The sequence below is a fragment of the Brassica napus genome, chromosome C3 (assembly GCF_020379485.1).
Source record: "Brassica napus cultivar Da-Ae chromosome C3, Da-Ae, whole genome shotgun sequence".
NCBI classification, from domain to species: Eukaryota; Viridiplantae; Streptophyta; class Magnoliopsida; order Brassicales; family Brassicaceae; genus Brassica; species Brassica napus.
In genome coordinates, this window is record NC_063446.1 from 65,165,467 (window position 1) to 65,189,662 (window position 24,196).

Consider the following 24,196-nt stretch of genomic DNA (forward strand, 5'->3'; position numbering starts at 1 on the left):
GACAAGTTGGTCGAAGCCGTCGAAGTGGCGTCCAGGTCGGTTTGAAGCTGAGATAGACGGGTCTCTTCGTCTTCCTTCTGAGTTTCGATCAGGCTGAGCACATCCCTCACAACACCATCATCAATCTCCCCGGTGTGCTTGTTGGTATGCGCCGTCTTCATTAGGACGAAATCATCAACCGGCTCGCCATCATTTTGATCCGCCTTGAAAAAAACAAAAGTTAAACAAACATTAGTAATTAGAAGAAATGCATAAAAAATAAAATAAAAATACTTAAATAATTATAAAAAAAAAGATTGAACTTACCAAGCGATCCCCAAAAGTGGCAATAGTCTGGGCACCCAAATTGTGCTTGTACATGCCCTTCCCGCCATGATCGCTCTTGCGGTTGGCGGAGTTGGTCACGGAAGTAGCTTTCGTCTCGTCTTTATCCCAATGCACACACAACTCCTCCCAGACCGTGCTGTTGATCGACTTCGGGACCTTTTAATAAAAAAAATATAAAATAGTTTAATAAATCCAAAAATAGTTTAATAAATTCAAAAAATTGTTTAATAAATTAAAAAAAAAACTGGTTGATGAGCCACTTCTGCTTCCACTCGTAGATCTGCTTCCCATAGTTGTCCATAACTTTAAGGACGAAGGCGTCACGGATAAAGTTCGTGTGATCGGGATTCCAGGTGAACTCTTGCTGGAAAAAAAACACAGTTTGTAGAAATTTTATATTAAAGATTAAAAATATAAGTTAAAAAATTATAATACTTACCGCAAACTGACGAAACCACATCTCCTGGTCCTCGGCAGGGAAGTGAGAGAAAGTCGGATATCCCTTGCTGAGGTTCGAGTACATCATATTGTTGATCCATGCGCTGATCCCGTTCCCGGATCGGTTGAACCTAATATAAGAAACAAATTATTAATAATGAATCAAATTTTAATGGAAGGAAAAAAAGACTTTTAATTACCATGTTTGATGTCGTCCCTTTGGACACGGAGTGAGATAGGGAAGATACTCACGACCGGGTTGTTGAACCAACTGGGAAACAGTCATCACTCCCGGAACGACTAGAGGAGCGGGAGGGGGTGCAGCAACGGGAGGGGGTGCAGCAACGGGAGGGGGTGCAGCAGCGGGAGCAAAAACCGGAGCGGGAAATGAAGAATCCCGACAGTGGCTGCTCGACCCCCGAGAGTGGCTGGACGAACCCTGAGAGTGGCTCCCCGTACCACTACGACCTCGTGGTGAGGCACGAAGAGATCGAGACTGGGTCTGATCACCAGTAGACCTGTAAATTAAAAAAAACATATTTAAAAATAGTTTTAATAAATATTAATTGAAAAAATATTTAAAATTAGTTATAATAAATATATAAATTAAAAAAAAAATATTTAAAAATAATTTTAATAAATATTAATTGAAAAAATATTTAAAATTAGTTATAATAAATATATAAATTAAAAAAATGTTTTATAAATACAAAATTAGTTTTAATAAATATAAATATTTTTATAAATATGAAATCATCTTTTATAAATCCAAAAATCGAATTTATATAAAAAAAACGTTTTGTAAAATCCAAAAAATTGAATTTATATACAAAAAACGTTTTGTAAAATACAAAAATCGAATTTATATACAAAAATCGATTTTATAAAGACAAAACTAATAAAAAATTTATAAAAAAATTCTAAATCAATTCAACACAACAAAGTATCCAACCAAATCACAATTCTAAACCTATTATACAACCAAATCACAATCCTAACCAATCACCCTAACAAAAATCTATCAAAAAACTTCTAAAATCATCAAATCTACACAAAAACCTAACAAATAGAACCTAAGAGAGTGGGATAGGGTCCTTACATGATTTGTGTAGGTTTAGAGAGGTTCGCCGGAGAGATCGTCGGGAGAGAAGGGGGAGATCGCCGGAGAGGAGGGAGAGGAGCCGGAGAGGAAGAAGAGATAAATGGGGAAGAAGAAGTGTTTTGTCTTTATAAAACCTAGGGTCCGACAGAAACTATCCGTCGGAATTTTCTCGGTATTTTCAATTTCAATTTTCGCGAAATATTTCGCGGCTGGTTTGCCCGATTAAATGAAAATATTCCGAAGAAATTCCGACGGACACTAAAATATCCGTCGGAATTTCCTCGGATATTTCATTAATTCGAGGAAAAAAAATATTCTATGCATGTATTTCTATTGGTTTATATTGTTCCTCGGAATTTCCTCGGAATATTCCGAGAAAATTCCGAGGAACACATGTTTGGGGTTTCAAAACATCAAATTTTTTTGCCCTATATCATTTCTTATACAATTGCAATGCATACTGGTGTCAGGAGTTTTCAAGGCTCCTAAGACAAATGATGTAGTATAAATGATTGTCGAACCAGTTCTGAGGGATATCAAAGCACCGAGAATGCAAGTACTCACTTAATCTAAGTGCAACCAATGATTTAGAAGAGTTTTAAACTACTACTAATACTAGAAAGCAATTACAGAATGATACTTTCTTGACTAAGGGAAAAGAGAACTCATGGGCATAGGGATTAGACCATGGGTGATCAAGTTTCGAACTAAGGATGACAAATGATCAATCAAACTATCGACCTTAAGCCTAGACACAATTCTAAGCAAGCTCTATGTCTAGATAAATGCTCATTTGCTAACATATCTCAAACATCAAATGTCTTTGGTAGAATAATATGAAAGCAATCATTACTAACAAGTCTATTGGCTATCTTAACACCTTTAACAACAAATGTCTTTGGTAAAGTATGTTAAAAACTTTGGAGAGTTGTCTCATGCATTTCATCAAACACCTTGTGGGTGGAAAATGTCTAAAGATCAACTTTTGAGTGGCCAACTCAGAAGATGCATTATGAATACTCTACTAGCAAGGAACAAGAATGATCTAAACTAAAACATCCTAGAACTAACCTAATCACCCTTAATCTCCATAACCCATGAATTCAAAAGGTGATTACTCACTAATCTCCATGATTCCTCTTAAACCCATATTGGATTTCAGAATAATCATGTAGAGAAATAGATAAGAAATCAACAAGAACACAAGATGAAAGCAATGAAATCTGAATCAAAAGAAGTTTTTACTAGTTGTTCTCCAGAAAAGAGATCTCTAACTGGTGGCTACAAAAGGTACTTAAAACATAGGTTTAGAAAATGTAAAACATACATAATGAAATGACCAAAAGACCCTTGAGAAAACATGAATTCGGTTAAACAAATAGACGCGGAGCGACCTCGGCACGTCGCTGCGAGAGGTCGCTCCCGGGTCGTTTCTTCGCGAGCGACCTGGCTGTGTCGCTCCGAAGACGTCGCTCCCGGGTCGTCTCCTCGCGAGCGACCTGGCTGTGTCGCTCTGAAGACGTCGCTCTCAGCTTGCTCAGAAACCATAAACGCGAGCGACCTTAAGGTGTCGCTCTAGGAGGTCGCTCTCGGCTTGTTCGTCACTCTCAAATCGACACAACCCGAGCGACCTCTGGGTGTCGCTGTGGTGAGGTCGCTCTAGGAGCTGGAGCGACTTCTCCTTGTCGCTCTAGGAGGTCGCTCCGAAGCGTAAATGGCGAGCGAGTTCATGGCGTCGTTCCGGTAGGTCGCTCCCATGCATTGCTCGTCCAATGGTCACCTTAATCACCTCTTTTGAGCTCCAAACGCACCCAAATGTCTCCAAGAACTCCATGTGGTACTCCAATACCTAATAGAGACATATGTATGCAAAATGCAACCTAGACATGACTAAATCCTAATCTATATGATGAAAATGCACATGAATAAATGGATGAAACAATGTAAATATGCAAGATATCAACTCCCCCAAACTTGTTCTTTTACTTGTCCACAAGTGAACTTTCTAGAACTCATAGGGAGAGAGGTTTTATGGTGGGGAGCTCATAGCCAAAAGAAACACAACTAGCACTCAACTCAACATCTAATCCAACCTGAGCACACTCTCTTATTACACTCTAGCTTCTCTAGGCCTATCTCAACTCCTTTTGCCCTTATACTCATCATCAAACATCCACACATTCAAATCAACCAACTCTCACATTCATTAAGCATAAAACATTAAGTGAATTCTTGCAAATGGTCAATTGGTCCAAATCATTTGGTTTAGTAAGGGAAGATTTTTATTCAAGTGGGTCAAGAGGTTCAAAATCCATGATCTTTTAAAGTGGTTTACTCTCAAAACAAGTAGCCTTGACATTGCACAAATATATCTAAGAAATGAACCAACTCATGCATACAATGCTCAATCTCCATTGTTTTACCCTTTTCCCAAACATACAAGTTACACAATCACTTCCCAATGTCAAACCCAACTCCCATCTCTCACCAAAAGATCCTAAGAACACTTTGCACATAAAACTCTTTTTCTTTGAAATCTATAAAGGATTTTCTCAACTTCTAAACAAATCTTAGCTCTAAACAACTTTGCTAGCCTCCCTTTTCTTTCTTTTTCTCTTTTTTTTATATATATATTTTTTTTTTTTTTTTCTCTTTTATATCCCTTTTTTTTTCGGGGGTCAAGACTTTTCATAAACTCGAGCTAGACGTTTATCTATTAATTCCAATAAGATTATCCATTTAAACACAAAGAGTCTATTCTTTTCCTTCGAACTTTTCATGCTTCCAAACCATAGTCACAACACTCACCCCCACTTATAGCTAGACAATAGAGTGCCTAATCTAGCAAGAATGAAGACCAAGCATTGTCGTTCCCGATACTCTCAACATTATGCACATGTAAGGCTTTCCGAAAAAGGTCTCACTCATCAAATAATGAAAGCTCAAAATGAGGGAAAGGTTTTGGGAATGGTGTACCACTCGAGTTTGTCAAAAAGATTGGCATAAAGGATGTGACAACTCAAGTGTGTATATCCATGAATCAGTACACAAGGGACCATAAGCAAGAAGCATTAAGTTCGTTCAATTCAAACAAGGTTGTAGTTGGCTTCAAAGGTTGAGTTTCAGCAATCAACAAGTTTCAGGAAGAGTTTTCAAGGCTCGAAGCATACAAGTCTTTTTGAGAGGTGCATAAGCTACTCAGGTGCAAAGTAGTGTTCTTTACAAGGCATTTAAAATCATTGCTCCCAGTGCAAGTGAATGCAACCTATATGCTCTAGACTCTCCTACAAATGCAAATGATGCAAACTAAATGATTTTTTTTTATATGCAAATAGGTATGCAATGCATGACTCAATGAAACAACATCAAAGCAAACATGATCAAATACTTGGTACATCCCCCAAACTTAAATGACACAGTCTCTGTGTTGTCAAGGAGAGAGAGATACCCAAAAAGAGAAAACTAATATGCAAAAACGAAATGGTATATACAAGGGAAAATAGTGGGTTACCTTTTATGGGGAATTAGTAGAGGGAGATGATCCCTCCTCGTCGTCCTCAGGTGGTAACTCTTCAAGGTGCTCATCAGCAGGAGTGGCCATCTCTTCAATGTGGAAGGCTTGCCCGAACACAGTTGGTTTCTTCATTTTCCCCTTGATGTCAAAGTGGAGAACATGCCCTTTACCCAAATGGAGATCAATCGTGCCCTCTTTTACATTAACAATTACTCCTGTTGTAGCTAAGAATGGCCTTCCAAGAATCAATGGGTCTTGAGCCTCCTCACCCATCTCAAGCACCACAAAATCTGTAGGTATCTCATACCGTCCAATCTTCACAGGGAGGTCCTCTAAGATGCCCACAGGGTACTTCACTGAACGATCAGCTAACACCAGAGATAGTCTACACTTCTTGTACTGAGTGAATCCAAGATTCTTTGCAACAGACAAAGGCATCAAGCTGACACTAGCTCCCAAATCGCAGAGACATTTCTCAAATACCATAGGTCCAAGAGCACAAGGTAGTGTGAAACATCCTGGATCCTCTAACTTCTCTGGAACATCAAGCCTCTGGATGATGGCACTGCACTCATGGGTAAGAATCATCATGGCTTCCATCTCCTTCTTTTTTGCAGCTACAACATCTTTCAGGAACTTGTTGTATTGAGGAATCAATATGAAAGCATCGATGATGGGCATTGCAACCTGAGCTTCACTCATTTGCTTCTCAAACAAAGCCTTGTACTTGTCTAGCAGCTGCCTCTTGAATCTACCAGGAAATGGTAGTTTGGGTTCATTGGGAGGAGGAACAAAAGAATTCTCACTTGCTGGAGCAAGAACTTCACCATCTTTCACTGTTTTCTTCTCTTCCCCAACCTTTCCTTTACCTTTGGCTTTCACAATCTTCTCCAAGATTTCATCATTGATTTTCTCATCAACAATCACCACTTCATCATCTAAGTTGATGGCCACCTCCTCACCTAGTTTCTCAGCATCACTGGTGAGGGTTGTAGGAGGTAACTGATTACCACTCCTAAGGATGATAGCTTTGGCCTCCTTGGGGTTTTGGTCAGATTTTCCAGGTAGAGATCCTTGCTGGCGAGTCTGGTGAGTGTTCATGGAAGCAAACTGATTCTCTAAATTCTAGACTGTAGAAGCAAGATGTGAGAACTTGTTGTTGAGCTCATTGTAGCTCCCATAAATCTTGGAATGAAGGTTCTTCAACTCATAACCAACATGCTTCTCACTTCTAGTCTGAGACTCCAAAATTTGTTTCAGCAGGGTGTCAGTGCTGCTCTCTTGAGGAGCAGAGGAACCAGATGAGGGGTTTTGCTGAGGTTGATAGCTGCCTTGCTGGTTGTTTCTAGGCGGATAACCACTCTGTTGGTTGTTGGGGTAGGATTTCTGTTGGTAGTTGTTGTACTGAAAGTTGGGCTCTTTTTTGTACCAGCTACCATTGTTGTTGATGAAACACAGCTCTTCCTGACCTTCCAAACCCTCAACCTCATGGACAACAGGTGGATCGTCCTGCTTGGAGTTACCAACAAACTTCAGCTGCTCTTGGGTGGCTTTTTCAGCAATGAGTAGGTCGATCTTGTCTTCCAAAGCTTTGATCTCTTTCCTCGTCTGCTTATCATCACCCCTACTGCCTCTGTCGTGATCTGCACTGTAGACTGCATCACTCTTCACCATGTTGTCAACAAGCTCTTCTGCATCATCTTCAGTTCTTCCCAAGAAGAACCCATTGCTAGTTGTATCCAATCTGGCTCTGTACTTAGGAATGGCACCTCTGTAAAAGGTACTGAGCAAGCTCTCCTTAGAGAAACCATGATGTGGGCATTTGGTTTGATAGCCTTTGAATCTCTCCCAGGCTTCACTGAATCCTTCCAAGTTCTTCTGTTGGAAACTGGAGATATCATTTCTCAGCTTAGCAGTTCTTGAGGATGAGAAGAATATCTCCAAGAATGCTCTCTTGCACTCATCCCAAGTAGTGATAGATTCGCTAGGTAGAGACTTCTCCCACTGACGTGCCTTATCCCCCAAAGAGAAAGGGAATAGCTTGAGCTTTAAGGCATCTTCAGACACACCATTGGTTTTTGACAACCCACAGTAGCTGTCGAACTTGTCCAAGTGATCGAATGGGTCCTCTAAAGGCAAGCCATGATATTTGTTGTTCTCGATCACGTTGAGGAGTCCTGACTTGACCTCAAAGTTGTTGGCTGCCACAGCCGGTGCTCGGATTCCCAGTCTATGACCATGAATGTTGGGCCGGTCATAAGTACCAATGGGTCAAGCTGCCCGCGGTTGGTGTTCTGCCCCTTGCGGTTGATCTGCCATATCAATATCCAATCTCTGCAAGTGGGCTTGTTGTTCTTCTCCTCTTCTAGCTCTAGCACACTCCCTCTCGAAAGCTCTGATGTCTGCTACTATTGGAACTAGCTTTGATGGACCCCTGCTCCTCAAGTTCATATACCTGAAAGTGAAAGCTAGGTGAAGAAGAAGAATCAGTAACAAAAGAAAATTAAAATGACTTAGTCTCAAGCAAGTGACTAAATCTCAATGTTTAAATCTACTCAGAATTCGGCAACGGCGCCAATTTGGTGTTAGGAGTTTTCAAGGCTCCTAAGACAAATGATGTAGTATAAATGATTGTTGAACCAGTTCTGAGGGATATCAAAGCACCGAGAATGCAAGTACTCACTTATTCTAAGTGCAACCAATGATTTAGATGGGTTTTAAACTACTACTAATACTAGAAAGCAATTACAGAATGATACTTTCTTGACTAAGGGAAAAGAGAACTCATGGGCATAGGCGCCAATGTTTAAATCTCAATGTTTAAATCTACTCAGAATTCGGCAACGGCGCCAATTTGGTGTTAGGAGTTTTCAAGGCTCCTAAGACAAATGATGTAGTATAAATGATTGTTGAACCAGTTCTGAGGGATATCAAAGCACCGAGAATGCAAGTACTCACTTATTCTAAGTGCAACCAATGATTTAGATGGGTTTTAAACTACTACTAATACTAGAAAGCAATTACAGAATGATACTTTCTTGACTAAGGGAAAAGAGAACTCATGGGCATAGGGATTAGACCATGGGTGATCAAGTTTCGAACTAAGGATGACAAATGATCAATCAAACTATCGACCTTAAGTCTAGACACAATTCTAAGCAAGCTCTATGTCTAGATAAATGCTCATTTGCTAACATATCTCAAACATCAAATGTCTTTGGTAGAATAATATGAAAGCAATCATTACTAACAAGTCTATTGGCTATCTTAACACCTTTAACAACAAATGTCTTTGGTAAAGTATGTTAAAAGCTTTGGAGAGTTGTCTCATTCATTTCATCAAACACCTTGTGGGTGGAAAATGTCTAAAGATCAACTTTTGAGTGGCCAACTCAGAAGATGCATTATGAATACTCTACTAGCAAGGAACAAGAATGATCTACACTAAAACATCATAGAACTAACCTAATCACCCTTAATCTCCATAACCCATGAATTCAAAAGGTGATTACTCACTAATCTCCATGATTCCTCTTAAACCCATATTGGATTTCAGAATAATCATGTACAGAAATAGATAAGAAATCAACAAGAACACAAGATGAAAGCAATGAAATCTGAATCAAAAGAAGTTTTTACTAGTTGTTCTCCAGAAAAGAGATCTCTAACTGGTGGCTACAAAAGGTACTTAAAACATAGGTTTAGAAAATGTAAAACATACATAATGAAATGACCAAAAGACCCTTGAGAAAACATGAATTCGGCCAAACAAATAGACGCGGAGCGACCTCGGCACGTCGCTGCGAGAGGTCGCTCCCGGGTCGTTTCTTCGCAAGCGACCTGGTTGTGTCGCTCCGAAGACGTCGCTCCCGGGTCGTCTCCTCGCGAGCGACCTGGCTGTGTCGCTCTGAAGACATCGCTCTCAGCTTGCTCAGAAACCATAAACGCGAGCGACCTTAAGGTGTCGCTCTAGGAGGTCGCTCTCGGCTTGTTCGTCACTCTCAAATTGACACAACCCGAGCGACCTCTGGGTGTCGCTGTGGTGAGGTCGCTCTAGGAGCTGGAGCGACTTCGCCTTGTCACTCTAGGAGGTCGCTCCGAAGCGTAAATGGCGAGCGAGTTCATGGCGTCGTTCCGGTAGGTCGCTCCCATGCATTGCTCGTCCAATGGTCACCTTAATCACCTCTTTTGAGCTCCAAACGCACCCAAATGTCTCCAAGAACTCCGTGTGGTACTCCAATACCTAATAGAGACATATGTATGCAAAATGCAACCTAGACATGGCTAAATCCTAATCTATATGATGAAAATGCACATGAATAAATGGATGAAACAATGTAAATATGCAAGATATCACATACCATTGAGGAATCTTTGTATAAATGATCATAAACTATGAAATAACAAAATTTCAAAACGAATTGTAAGTATTCCCTTTACCGTTCGTTAAAGTGTATAAGTGTTTCTCTTATGTTGTGAGGATTTCGTTCATACAATCGTAAAAGTGTTTATTATAGGGTAAGGAACAAATTTTTGACTTCATAATCAGTCTAAGACACTTAATAAGGGCTATATAAGTGTTATTCAAACCGCAAAACGTTGTTTTCGGTTTAAAAACCCTACTTCCTCGGAATTCACTCGGACTATTCCGAGGAAATTCCGAGGAACACTTGGATTTCCTCGGAATTTCCTCAGAATATTCCGAGGCTTTTCCGAGGAAACAGAAACCCTAAAAGAAAAGCCTTAAATCGTCGGAATAGTCTCGGACTATTCTGAGGAAATTCCGAGGATATCCCTAAATCCTATTATCCCTCGGAATTTCCTCGGTATTATACTAAAAAAAAAAAAGCGATGCTACTCTGTTTCCGAGTCATCATCACCAGATGAATCTGAATCTGGATCTTGGTGAAACTCTCCAATATCTTGTTCATCCTCTACGTGAACGACGGCTTCCTCTCCCAAGTCGGTTAAATTGACTACAAGGCCAACTGCAGCTAAATCTTCTGCTGCACTTAAGTTACCGGATGTGCTTGGTTGTAGTGGGTCTTCCAGCTCTGAACTTCCCTGAACTCGGCCTCTCGGGTTGAGTGATGTAACAGTGACCCATGGATCATCTATGTTCCTAACTCGGGGGTACTTGATGTAACAAACCTGTAACATTAAAAAAATTATTTAATTTGTAAATAAGTGTTATTAATACACATGATGATGAATCATTATGAATAATTGATATATGTATATTTAATTACCTGATCGGCTTGAGAAGCAAGAATGAAAGGATCATAATATTGCAACTTTCGCCTCGAATGTACTGATGTAACACCAAATGCATCTGTTCTCACACCTCGATCTGGAGTGTTGTCGTACCAATCACAATAGAAAACAGTACAGCGCAATCCAACCATGCCCGGATACTTGATTTCCATAATCTCCCGTATGTTTCCGTAGTATACATCATCTCCAGATGCAGAACAAACGCCAGCATCATAAGTCGTACTCGAACGTCTCCTCTTTTGAGTTGTGAATGCATATCCTCGAGTACAAAATATCGGATATGACTTCACAACATACTCTTCTCCACGCACCATCTCGCGTATCCAATCGTCAAATATTTCACCTCTGGTCATACCAGCAGACTCCTATTAATAGCACATATATATGTTATATCAATATATGTGAATTAGTATAAATATGTGATAAATAATATTTTAATTTGTGTAAAGCACTCACATAAGTAAGCATCCATCCAGAAAATTCTCTCTGCTTCAGTTCTTCAAGTTCCTCCTCTGTGACGTATCTATATTCAAACCGCTTTTCTGCCATGAAAATCATGTACATATGTTGACAATAATATAATTAATTAAGATTCAAATTTCAACTTGTTAAACTAAAAATTTGTAAGCTAATTTATTTACCTCTCATATTGAAGAACATCTTCGCAGTTGGTGAGCAAATATGTTTGCAAATGACTGCGCTCCTGCTCAGTAAGTCGACGGTCCTTTGGTTTTCCGCTAAGTCGTCCAACATCTGTGAAGATGTCTGGAACCGTAACATGATATGTTGCCGGTTCGCCTCTATCATCATGCCGAGCAGGTCTTCTTTTTTTGGTCTGCACTTCTGCTGGAAAGTAGAACTCGGCAAAGTTTGAAGTTTCTGAATTTATCATCTGTGCGATTATAGAACCTTCCACCCTACTATAATTTTTCACCATCTTCTTCAAATGGTACATATACCGCTCATACAAATACATCCATCTATATTACACAGGACCACCAAGTTCCAATTCTCTTGCCAGGTGAATAACAAGATGCTCCATAGCATCAAAAAATGATGGAGGAAATATCTTCTCAAGGTTGCACTGAATCACGGCTATGTTAGTCTTCAAATTTTTAATACCTTCAAGAGTCACTGATCTCGTGCATAAATCGCGGAAGAAAGCACTAATCTCTGCAATTGCTTCATGAACATTCCGTGGTAATAGTTCCTTGAAGGCAAACGGAAGGAGGCGCTGCATCATTACATGGCAATCGTGACTCTTCAAGCCGATAAACTTTTCTTCTTTTCTGTCGACATAGTTACGCAAATTAGATGTGTAACCGTCTGGAAATTCCACATCGTTTGAAATCCAATCAAAGAACGCTTCTTTTCCCTCTGCATCAAGTCGGTATATGGAAAAATGAGCCCTACCATTCTCATCAACATGAAACTCTGAACGAGCACATATATCGACTAAATCCAGTCTTGACTTCAAATTATCCTTTGTTTTACCTTGAAAGTTAAGGATCGTGTTCATGAGATTGTCAAAAAAAGTTCTTCTCAATATGCATGACATCTAAATTATGCCTCAGCAGATGACCCTTCCAGTATGGCAGATCCCAGAAAATACTATTTTTGTGCCAGTTATGTAGCTCTCCAACCGCACTGACTCGAATGTTTTCATGTCCACCTACATCCGGCGTCCTTTCTGCATCAAAATATCTAAACTGCTTCAACGAATCTTTCCCACTAACTTCCTCTGATGGACCATCAAACACATGCTTGTTCTTCGTAAACGAAGTCTTACTCCTGTGGTATGGATGATCAGGTGGTAGAAATCGTCTGTGACAGTCAAACCAACACGTTTTCCTTCCGTTCTTTAGTTGGAAAGCATCTGTGTCATCTTGACAATATGGACATGATAGCCTTCCATGCGTTGTCCATCCAGATAACATACCATATGCTGGAAAATCACTTATTGTCCACATAAGTACTGCCCGCATTTGAAAGTTTTCTTTACATGAAACATCGTATCTTTCAGCACCTTGAGCCCATAGTTGTTGCAACTTATATATTAGTGGCTGAAGAAACACATCAAGTGATCTCTTAGGATGCTCTGGTCCGGGAACGAGAATGGAGAGAAACAAAAACTCTCGTCGCAAGCACAAGTTTGGCGGTAAGTTGTATGGTGTAAGAATGACTGGCCATGGAGAATACTATCTTCCACTCTTGCCAAACGGGCTAAAACCATCAGTACATAATCCAAGGTAGACATTTTTTTCTCTCATACGCAAAGTCAGGATATTTTGATTGGAAATGCTTCCACGCTTTTGCATCTGAAGGATGTCTAATCTCACTATTTGTTGAATGCTCTGCATGCCATCTCATTGGTTGCGCTGTGCGTTCAGACTGATACAACCTCTGCAACCTTTCCGTCAAAGGCAAATACCACATCCTTTTAAATGGCACTGGAACTCTTCCACTCGTATCTTTATAACGAGTCTTTCCACAAAATTTGCATGTAACCCGCTCTTCATCCGCCCTCCAATAAATCATCCAGTTATCGCTGCATACATCTATTACCTGATACGATAAACCAAGACCAGCTACCAGTTTCTGAACCTCGTAGTATGAACCAGGGGCTACATTATCCTCAGGTAGAATACCTTTTACAAAATCAGCAATCGCATCCACACAGTCTTCAGCCAAATTATAATCTGTTTTAATGCCCATCAGTCTTGTTGCAGATGATAAAGCTGAATGACCATCTCTGCAACCTTCGTACAAGGGTTGCTTTCCAGCATCCAACATATCATAAAATCTCATAGCTTCTGCATTGGGTAAATCTTCCCCTCTAAAATGATCATTTACCATCTGGTCAGTACCTACACCATAATCTACATCCATTCTAATTGGTTCTTCTAACCTAACCGCAGGCTGAGGTTCGCTAGTACTACCATATTCATAATCAGTTTCTCCATGATGATACCAAATTTTGTAACTTCGTGTAAACCCATTCAAATATAGATAAGTCCAAACATCCCACTCTTTAATAATCTTTCTTTTTTTACAATTAGAGCAAGGACATCTTAACATACATGTTTCTGCTTCCTGTTGTCGTTGAACTAACCCCATGAATTCGGTTATACCTCGTTGGTATTCTTCCGTAAGCAATCTCGTGTTCGGATCCAAATGAGGTCGATCGATCCAAGAACGATAATAATTTGAAGAAGACATGCTTTTTTCAATCAAATTCGTGTGTAAATATAGTATGTGAGAGGATGAAGAAATGGAGTGAATGAAGAGGTTGGGGGTGCGGGTATTTATAGATGAAATGCTGCCGACAGTACCGAGGAAATTCCGACGGAATACCGACGGCAACGGCTCTTTCCTCGGAATTTCCTCGGAATTGTTAAAATCCCCAACGGCTCTCCAACGGCTATAATATATCTTCGGATATTCGTCGGTGTTTTCCGAGGAATATGACTTCCTCGGTATTTCATTGGTATATTCCGAGGAAACCCAAATTTGGATTTCCTCAGTATATTCCGAGGATCTCATTTCCCGTTAGAATGTCCGTCAGAATTACGATGTTTTCTTGTTGTAGTGATTAAGTTCAACTTTTTTTGCATAAATAATCTGCTCCTAAAATTCATAAAGATTGTGAAAACTAGAATCACATTTATCATACATAAAGTATTGAATGAAATGAAATAAACTTCTTGAAAAACAAAGTTTGTTACATGGTTCAATATATATATGTTGGTTAGCTAAGGGAAACTAAAACCAACTCTTAACCATAATCATAAACCGAGGATAACCATCTAATACCACTAAACCAATTCTTAACCATAATCATAAACCGGGATAACCATCTAATAACTAGCAACACTTACGTGAAGAAGCAACATAATGTTTGTAGATGAAACCAGATTTAATCCCAAATATTGATTTGGTGTTCGGCAAGTTGGCCTTGGTTCTGTTTCTTCTTCTTTTCGATGTTAAACAGCAGATACCTATCTATATCTATATACCACCATCACAACTTGTGTTCAAGGTTTGTACTTCACTGAAATATGCAGTTTTTTGCAAGTTACTTGATGCATGCTAATAGCATTTGCTTCTACTATTTTCTTATTCTACGTAAATGAGGATATTTTCGTTTACCATTTGATATCTTTTAAAGCTCAGAACAATAGCAGCGGATAACATAACCTTAACTATCATTACATGAGAGCTTAGGTTACTAATTATTATAACTGAAACTCAGAACAGTACGTAGCACGCATAACATAACTTTAATACTACCATTACATGAGAAGCTCTGAGCTAGGAGGCGTGCATGCTTATGAAAAGATAATAGGATAATAAGGCCTAATCGGTCTTAGTTTCATGCGGTAGCGAGCTTCGGTTTCACAGAAAAGATTCGGTTTAGAGTCGCTGCCAAGCGAATCCCGCCTTGTGCAATTCTCTTCTCTACAACGGGCAGCCGAGAGAGGAAGTAGTAATCTTCGGAAAGAAATTTGAGATAAAATCAGAACATCATTGCATATTAGAAAGCTAACATCAGCGGTCTTAAATTATTTCTAAGTTCTGTTCCAAAAAATATTAACAGAATATTTAACAAATTAATAATGTAGTTTAACAAAATAAAATAACTCCATCTATACATGTCTAATGTTCTTTTGAAAGCATAAGCACTGAATTTATATAAAATTCTAGAACCTAACTAATTTATGTATTTATCTAAAAAAATTCTTAAATTTTTTGTTTTTAGATTTGGATCTTGTTCGATCACTTGTACATGTTAAAAGACGGTTCTAAGCAAGATGATATGAAAGATCGTTTCAATGCTCAAAGAGTAAGTATACCTCCTAAAGTAGTCCCTGCGGTAGCGTTTGTGTAAGCATACTTGCAGGCAAGATCAATGCTTTCAGAGGCATATCTGACAACACCAAAAACGCACAGAATAACCATTAACAATGATCTAGAAAGAATATGACAGCTAAAAATAAGGATGCCTACGGATTTGGGCAGGCTGTTTGGTTAAGTTGACATGACCCCCACGACCAAACATCATTTGACCAGCCGTACTATGTTAAGACGGCAGTTAAAGACAAACAATCACTGTGAGTTAAGTTATATCTTGGAACTGCTTAGAACGAGGCAATGTAAGACCGTACCTTGAGTTTGTCTTGAAGGGCATGAATCATGACTGAAAGGCTTGAATTGTAATATTTCTCTAGAGCAGACTCGATTATCATGTCATCCCAAACCTTCAAAATCAAAGTGATGCTTTTATATAGGATTAGGATCATTAGAAGATTATAGCATATACTATTTTCGATCTTTGCAACATCCAAAGTTTAGATCCTTTCGCTTCCAAGACTCACGACAAACATGAAATATATAATGTGTTAGCATCAAGATGATTGACAAGAAAACACTTACACGGTGCAAATTAGTTTCTTGATTGTACCAGTTGACTTTTACTTTGTTACCACCTAGATCTCCAAGAAAACCTTCATGCAAGGGCTGTGAACAGAAACCAAAATCCACATTAGGGACTAGCCATACTCTGTGCAATTACTACTTTACACTAATCACAGGTGCAATGTGAATAGAGTAGCCTCAATTGATTAACCTGATGGATATCTCCCATATAATGTGATAAGAACATGAGAGCTTCTGTCAAGTTATCTGCAAAGTGCAAAAAAAAAAAAAGTAGTAACAGTAAGTTCCATGTAACCTATATGACACATGTATAAACTGAAACATAACACTAAAATTCTCACTCACAGTGGACAATACTCTGTGAGTCTTTAGAAGCTGACATCAGTTGGTTTGTGTAATTGAAGATTGCTCCTGTCACACACCAGTCATTAGGGCAGTCCCCTTCACATAAAAAGACAAGAAGAATCTTACAATTTATTGCCAATGTCAGACAGAAACATATGAATTAACATTTGCAAGAAAAAGAAACCAACGAGAATAGTCATAGTTGCATTTGTCATCAGGTGTATCAGCAAAATGCAAAGCTGCAGTCCATTTCCACTGAGGGAGGCGTTTGATTTCATCAGGCCATGAGCAAACAGCTGCTAGTTCACCATCTGCATACGCTGGCAGAAGTTTCTTCACTGCAACTACAGTTTCTTCCTCAAAATATCCCTACAAAGTTGGTTTCTCTCCCCATATTAACAAAACAGTTCACTATAGTTCTCAGATCTATATATCTAATCACAGAGATCATTCTGTTTCACCTGAGCTATTTTGCAGACAGCGTAATGACCATCGTCTCCCCAACAGAGAGCTCCATGAAGAAGATGTGTAAGGAGGAGCAGACTTGCAACCCACATTCTCAAAGTTAAACCCATTCTGACAAAAAAAGAAAACCCATTCTGAACGTTTTCATTTCAAATCTAGAGACAGAGAAGAAGAGGTTTTAGTGTATTATGTACAAGCACAAGGAGTTTCTTACCTCTCACAAAGTCTTCTTTTGTTTGATTTTCTTTACTCTATATTTCCCATTGATGGAGATATCATACATATATATGCCAGAGTATGTAAATATTTAACCGTTGGGAAACTAAAAAAAGATATTCAAATGACACTCGCACGCAGATAACGTTGCACTTTGTTTTTTCCAACCACTATTCATAAATAATTAGCTTTTTAAGTACGTCGAACTGTCTAGAAAACATAATATTTGCTTAAATTAATGAAAAAAAAGTTGGGAATTGAACGAGAAAAGGGACAATATCTGTGGAAATCTTATCTACAAAAGACTAAGAGCATGTTTATTCCTAAGGAACTCAATGGGTTTCTTAGGTTTTTTTTTTGTCTAAAAACAAAAAAAAAAAATTAAAAATCAAACCAATTGCGGGCTGCCACGAGTTAGTGGGGTTCGCGAACAGTGTAAGAAACTCACTAAAATCGGTTCTTAATTAGTAGTTTTTGTAACCGATCCTTAAGAGTTTTGTGGGGGTTCACACACTAAGAACCTCACTACGGACTCCGGATAAACATGCTCTAAGAACATGATTATTGCGGGGTTCTTAATGTGAGATTCTTAGCGGAATATAAAAACCTGTCTTTTAACTTTTAACTAAAAAAACTAAGAACCGGTTCTTAAAAAATTTTAAGAGCCGGTTCTTAGCTTTTTTAGTTAAAAGTTAAGAGACGGGTTCTTATATTCCGCTAATAACTCCACTTTAAGAACTTTCCAATAATCATGCTATGATGAAAAATCATTACTGTTGCTAATAAAGATGGGGTGATACAGTGATAGATGGGACTAAAACACCATTATTGCAAATGTTTATTCACGTTGCATGCTCTCTCGTTGCTTCTAGCAAATGTATATTTCACTATTCCAACTATAATTTTACCAGCAATATGAAATTTTGAAGAGCAAAACAAGTAACAAACCGTTTGTTTTCAGTTTCAAGTGTCTGAGATTAAGTCACGCTCATGGTGTTGCTCTAGATGCTTGATAGTTGAAGTTTTCAAATACTACTTTTTCGAGTTAAACTAAGAACAAAAGCATCGCTTATAACTTACTAACATTACACTTGAGTAGCCTTTCTTTCAAAAAAAAAAACATTACACTTGAGTATGGTGTTGTCATTGATATCATTTTCTTACTTTCATGACTCAGCAAGCTTATGTTTGGCAAAAGCTGAAGACAATACTCGTAGTTGCATCTAGTCAGTTTTGTCAGCATAACGCAAAGGCTCATAGCAATTGCCAATGGTGTTTAATCTCATCAGGCCACAAGCAAACAGATTCAGGTAGAAGTTTCTTCACTGCAGCTAAGTTTCTTCAAAGTAGCTCTGAGGATTGAAAATAGCATTATCAGAGAGATCACAAATAATTATGTACATGAAATAAGCTATACTTGATCATTTCTTTGAATTTGATGTGACATTCTTAACATTCAGAAGAGATTTGGAAGATTGACAACAAATGAAAAGATGGAAGTTATCAATAAACTGAAGCTTAAGAACAAAACCTGCTGACAAATACTCTCAATCCTTATGTTTAGCCATCTGAATTTCAAATTTCACAATCCCACTTGAACCTCCATTAACCTAAAATCTCAGCAACTATCAACATTAGCAAGGAGCTAGACAAAACCACTAACACACAGAGAATACAAGCAGAAACTGATGAAGCTTCTGATAGTTCCAGTAATAGGACTGGCCCTTCAAATCCGCAGAATCAATCACACATTAAAGTCATAGCCAAAGAGTCAATATTCTGAAGCAATCACAAATTGAACTAAAGGAAACTTAACAACTTCTCGCATTGCCATGAGATCTGACTGAAGATAGATAACCTTATAGCAACATGAGAGGTGAAATACCAAGAACGAATCACCAGGGGAGAGGCCATCATGATTCATGAAGACAGTTGACCAAACAGTGCACACCACTTCAGGGTCTGATTTGAAGTTAGTAGATATGGTTATGGGTCTGATGGGAGTTTACTTTAAAGCCCTTGTGACTTATTTTTAAAGTATTTACAGAAGTTAGACTCCTGCTCAGATGTTATCCTCTATATACTAAAGCAGAAGTCAGTAGACCAATAACATCTTGCCACATAGATTAAAAAGAAAAATTAATTAAAAGAAAAAAAATCAAATTAAAAACAAAACCGAGAAAGCTAAATGTGTATCTCATAAAATCAAAAATACTAGTGTTCCACCCGTACTGCGTACGGGAAAAAAGGATTAGTTTATTATATTAATCAGTGTGTTTTGTAGCAAATGTATTGCCAGGTTCATGCTAATACTCAACGTATTGCAATATCTGTAGACAACAAATATATATGTACTTAAGTTCTGTTAGGATAATAGTCACCTTCTCTTGTTTCTTAGAGGGACAAAGTGGTTAATAGTTTTTTTTCTAAATTTTATTTAACTTTTTTATTCATTTTACTTGGTTGCAAGGTTTGTGTTTGCTTTTGTTATGTTTCTCTTACAACAATTATCTTTCTTATATAAAAGAAAAAAAATAAAATCTTATTCTAGTTTCTCTACTTATTATATGATTTTTATTTAGTAAATAAACCAATAAATATGTACTTGATATTTAGGTCAATTTCAAAAAAAATCGCAAAAAGAATGATATTCTAGATGTTATCATCATGATTTTTACTTTATCTTTGCGAGAACAAAAAAAAACATCAATCTGAGAGAAACAATACAAAATATGATACTTAAAAAAAATATTGTTCCTTTCAGTACGTCTTGCTCATTAACATCTCGGAAATATTCTGCCATAGTTAAGGCAGTCAGACCAACTCTCATACGAGCTCCCGGCGTTGAGACCCATCATTCAGATAGAAGGGGGTAAACTGATGTATGCCCCCATCGTCTAGTGGTTCAGGACATCTCTCTTTCAAGGAGGCAGCGGGAATTCGACTTCCCCTGGGGGTAGGGTACTACGAAAGGAAGTTGATCATGGGTTATCCATAAATTTCGAATAGATTCTTCCTGGGTCGATGTCCGAGCGGTTAATGGGGACGGACTGTACTAGATTCTGTTTAGGATAGGTCCTGAAAGGAGAAGGAAGGCTGGAATGCCGCCAGGCGTCAACCGTCGCAAGAGCACGAAAGATTGAGCAATTCTTATCACAACCTTTTTTCGTAGCAGAAGTATTTACAGGTTCTCAGGGAAAATATGTTGGGCTAGCGGAAACAATTAGAGGGTGTGATATTGTTCCTCCATTGATCAAGAATTTCGATTTTTGAGAAGTATTATGATCATCCAATAAAAAGGGTTTCAATTTTTTAAAATGAACGATTTGAAGACCTATTGATTCTAACGGACCCCCCCCCCCCCTCCCCTTTTTAGGTAATTATTTCGGAGAAAGTATTAATATTTGTTCTATTTGTAGACATCATTTACAAATATGATACTTTATTACGATAAAAAGGTTAGTAAAATATGATATTTATACATGTAATTTCATTTGTGTTGATAGTCTTTTTGGATAGTATTAGATTCTCTAATATTTTCACATTTTTTGAAACCTGCATCAGTCAATTATTATCTATTAGTTATAAGATAAAAAAAAATTTAAGCATACAAAAATAAAGAGATTTTTGAAGAGGAACATATGAGACAAAGAAAAACTTTGATATATCCACTTTGTCTTCTCTGTCTCACATTTTCGTTTTGGAAAAGAAGATGACCTTGTGTTTTTTTGCACATTTATAACCTTGACTTTTTGAAGAAAATCACTCACGCGAGTGGGTGAGGTTTGATAAACCAAGGCGATGATAGAAGTAGAGAACAGAGTGAGATCCAAAGATATTAAGCAAACACAAATAAAAAATCTGATGAATAAGTGAATAACAATGTCTCTCGGGGAAGAAGTCTTGCATTGCAAAATCAGGTTTGTGATTAGAGAAAGAGAGAAGATGTGTTTCTGTATAAGATGCAATTATAAAGAAAAACTTCTTATAAATATAAGTAACAGAATTGGGTAGTTATTTTTTAGATTGTTGATAACTGGTGATCGTGGTCTGGAAAGAAAACGGTCTACAATTTACTGTTTCCAACCGCTTTGTCCTAAGTGAATTTTCCGTAACAAGTTAATAAGGGGGGGGGGGGGGGGGGAGTTATTGGGAGATGAGTTTGTATAAAGTTAATAGATTTAAAAAAGTTACGTGGATTGTGAAAATTTATATACATTGACTTATGAAATATGATCATAACTTTTTAAGATTGGTATAGATTTTCATAAATTTGTATTACTTCTTTTTATCATTCTTTTTGTAAAGTAAATATATAATTTACTTTTTCAAAATAATATAGCATGATTATTTATTTTTTTCTTTCAAATTAAAAATAATAATAGTGATACATACAAAATTAGGCAATTCACTTAAATAGTTTCTTATAAGTTTTGTTACAAAAACAACAGTCAAAGAGAAAAATGACTAAAAGAAGTTTCATTAAAAAAAGCAAAAGACTATTTTACCTCTTGTTTATCGATATATAAATAATAATAAAAAATAAAATTAAAATAATTTTTTTTTGAATTATATGTTTTTAAATTCAAACTTTTTATAATTTTTTTAATAATTTATTTGATTTTTTTCAAAAAAATTGTCAAATTTTCTTTTAAAAATTCAAAAATGTTTTTTGAAACTATTTAAAAAAAATATTTAAATTTTTAATATATAAATATAATTATATATTTAAAAATGATAAAACACTATAAAAATAATTATATATTCAAAAATGTAAAAGTATATAAATGTAATAAATTATAATTTTGGACACATAATTTGGATTTAATTATAGAATGGATTTTGAAAGTTGAGTTTTATTAGTAAAAATGGATAGAATTTATCTCCCAATAACACTAGATTTAATTAAAATTTTCAAAGTTCATGAGAATTCACTTACCAATAATCCTCTAAATCTCATTCAATGTTGGTTGATACGATTACGCTTTTTAAGCCCTTGTGGCTTTCGCTTCTTCTAAAAATATTTAAAGTAGACTTCTATTATCTTCTAGATATGGAAACTCGAACCAAAAGATCCAGAAACTAGACTAGGTTTTGATAGGACAACAAAAAGGAGCGGTGATTCAAGAGGGTTGTGCTTGTATTACGCGTTTGCGAATTGGTTGTAATTTACTTTTTCATTCTAGTGGATTCGAATTCTGGACAAAATCTCGGGGAGTAGGAAAAACTTTGTGTGTCATTTACTCTATGTTCTAGTTATTTCAGACTCAACCGCACTTACAGGGTCAAGATCAGCCTCATGAAAACTTTATATTCTCTTAGGAGGTTCTACCATATAGAAACACCTAGTAAGAATACAAAACAATTATATAACTTAGAGAAACTTTTAACCACCTAATTCCCCAGAAGCACCAATCTTCTGCTTCTTCCATTTGTAAAAGCAACTTCACGAATCTTTCTGTAATTCTTCTGGGTACAAATAATCAATGTACCTTCATAACTACTAAAGAATCAAACAACTTTTTCACAGACTACGAATTTTAAAGAGTTCAACAGGCTTATATGTTAGAGCATCATTATCCCACATACACATTTAGGGGTTCTTAATCTTTTTTTAATATTTTTTAGTTGGAAAAGTGGTTTAAGAGACTTAGTTAAGAGACGAGTATATTTGTGTGGTCTATTGCAAGTCTCTTATTTAAGGGTTTTAAAAAAAAAAATAAAACATTATTTTATTAAATTTCAAATTTATTTATTAAATTCTTAAACATAACATTTTAAACATAGATTTATAAAAAAAAAAAAAAAAAACAAAGATTAGTATAACCTAAAAGATTTATTCAGTTTCTTGCTCATCAAGTGAACTTTGTTCATTATCAGCAGCAGTTTGCAGTTCATACATTTTTCTGTCTATGACGTCCTATTACAGAAATATGACAAAATAAGAAAACTAAGATTTCTTTCTGGCTAGCAAAGAAGGCAGTGTGCTAAAATGGTTAGCTCACCTTTACAATCTTAGGATCTGCCCATGGCAAACTTTTCCGGACATGTCCAAGCAATTGACCCACTACACAACACAAATACATCAAGTTCAACCAAGAAACATAATAAGTTGGTTATTTAAAAAAAATATATAGAGAAATGCACAGAAGGATATGCCTCGGAAAAAAAAAACAGGTAAAGCGCACAGACTAACCATTAGTTCGGTAGCGCTGCTCCACTATTGTTTTCTTATTCTTTTCAAAAACTTCATCAGCTGCTTTCTCAATATCTTCTGCAGAAACTTCAACCCCTGTTCCAAAAAGATAATGAAGATGTCATCTCCAAATTCACATAAAACACAACAACATATAACCTCTAAGCACCATTTAAATAAAGAAAACAGAAACTCTATACATGCTAGCATTGAGAAATAAATATAATCCCCGCTAGTAAGACCCAAACGCTCTTACCAACACTACATGCCTCCTCAAATTCATTTAACTTGAAGTTCTCAGGAGCGTGATTGTCAAAAAACGAAACTGCAGCATCCAATTGTGTTGGAGTTTTAACACATCAATAAGTTTCTTTCCAGCACTGATACAAACTCAAAACGCTAATCAAAACAAATCTCACCGTGTACAACAGATTTCCAGTAGTTCGATCGCATCCATCAGTTACACCAGTCTGTACAAAAGATAAGAGAGCTTTGATAATGAAATTGAGCAAGCCAATCAAACCAAGAATTTCGAATTGAGTTCATAAAATTTGGATTCAGTCAACAGAGGAGGGGAGAAGAAGGAGGAGGAGAGACTAGAAACGGGAGAAGGAGGAGGAGAGATTAGAAACGATACCTCGTGGATAATGGCGGTGAGATTAGCGGTGACCTTGGGGTTGTTGATGGTAGTGGTGGCGGTTTTCTCGTCCAGACCGATGCTGAGGAAGAGCTTCACAGATTCATCGTCATTGGGAGCCATGGCGCCGAAACTGATGGGAAAGGAAACTGATTGGGAGCCATGGCGCCGGAGATTGATCAAAAAGAGGAGAATCAAAAAAGGAAGAAGGAAAAGCCAAGTTTCAACACTTGTAGAGGAGAATCA

The 24,196-nt window shown here is 37.2% G+C and overlaps 2 protein-coding genes and 1 non-coding gene across 3 annotated transcripts; 1 reads left to right on the top strand and 2 right to left on the bottom strand.

The window, feature by feature from the left end:
- Window positions 1–7,185: 7,185 nt before the first annotated feature.
- Window positions 7,186–7,292, top strand: LOC125584672. Its single transcript, XR_007321582.1, has one exon. It is a non-coding gene; the product is annotated as a small nucleolar RNA R71 (small nucleolar RNA).
- Window positions 7,293–14,833: 7,541 nt separating this feature from the next.
- On the bottom strand, window positions 14,834–17,156 carry LOC106432148 (endonuclease 3). The gene is made up of 10 exons (XM_013872990.3): window positions 17,116–17,156; window positions 16,898–17,012; window positions 16,625–16,805; window positions 16,437–16,532; window positions 16,282–16,337; window positions 16,089–16,172; window positions 15,821–15,913; window positions 15,663–15,730; window positions 15,509–15,582; window positions 14,834–15,146 (listed from the first exon to the last, which is right to left on the bottom strand). Exons 2-10 carry the CDS (start codon window positions 17,009–17,011, stop codon window positions 15,028–15,030), a joined length of 885 nt encoding a protein of 294 aa, XP_013728444.1. The 5' UTR covers window position 17,012; window positions 17,116–17,156; the 3' UTR covers window positions 14,834–15,027.
- A 5,693-nt stretch (window positions 17,157–22,849) lies between these two features.
- On the bottom strand, window positions 22,850–24,189 carry LOC111200046 (glutamine--tRNA ligase, cytoplasmic-like). Its single transcript, XM_022690721.2, has 6 exons — window positions 23,951–24,189; window positions 23,733–23,783; window positions 23,570–23,638; window positions 23,314–23,409; window positions 23,123–23,184; window positions 22,850–23,037 (listed from the first exon to the last, which is right to left on the bottom strand). Exons 2-6 carry the CDS (start codon window positions 23,764–23,766, stop codon window positions 22,954–22,956), a joined length of 345 nt encoding a protein of 114 aa, XP_022546442.2. The 5' UTR covers window positions 23,767–23,783; window positions 23,951–24,189; the 3' UTR covers window positions 22,850–22,953.
- Window positions 24,190–24,196: the final 7 nt, after the last annotated feature.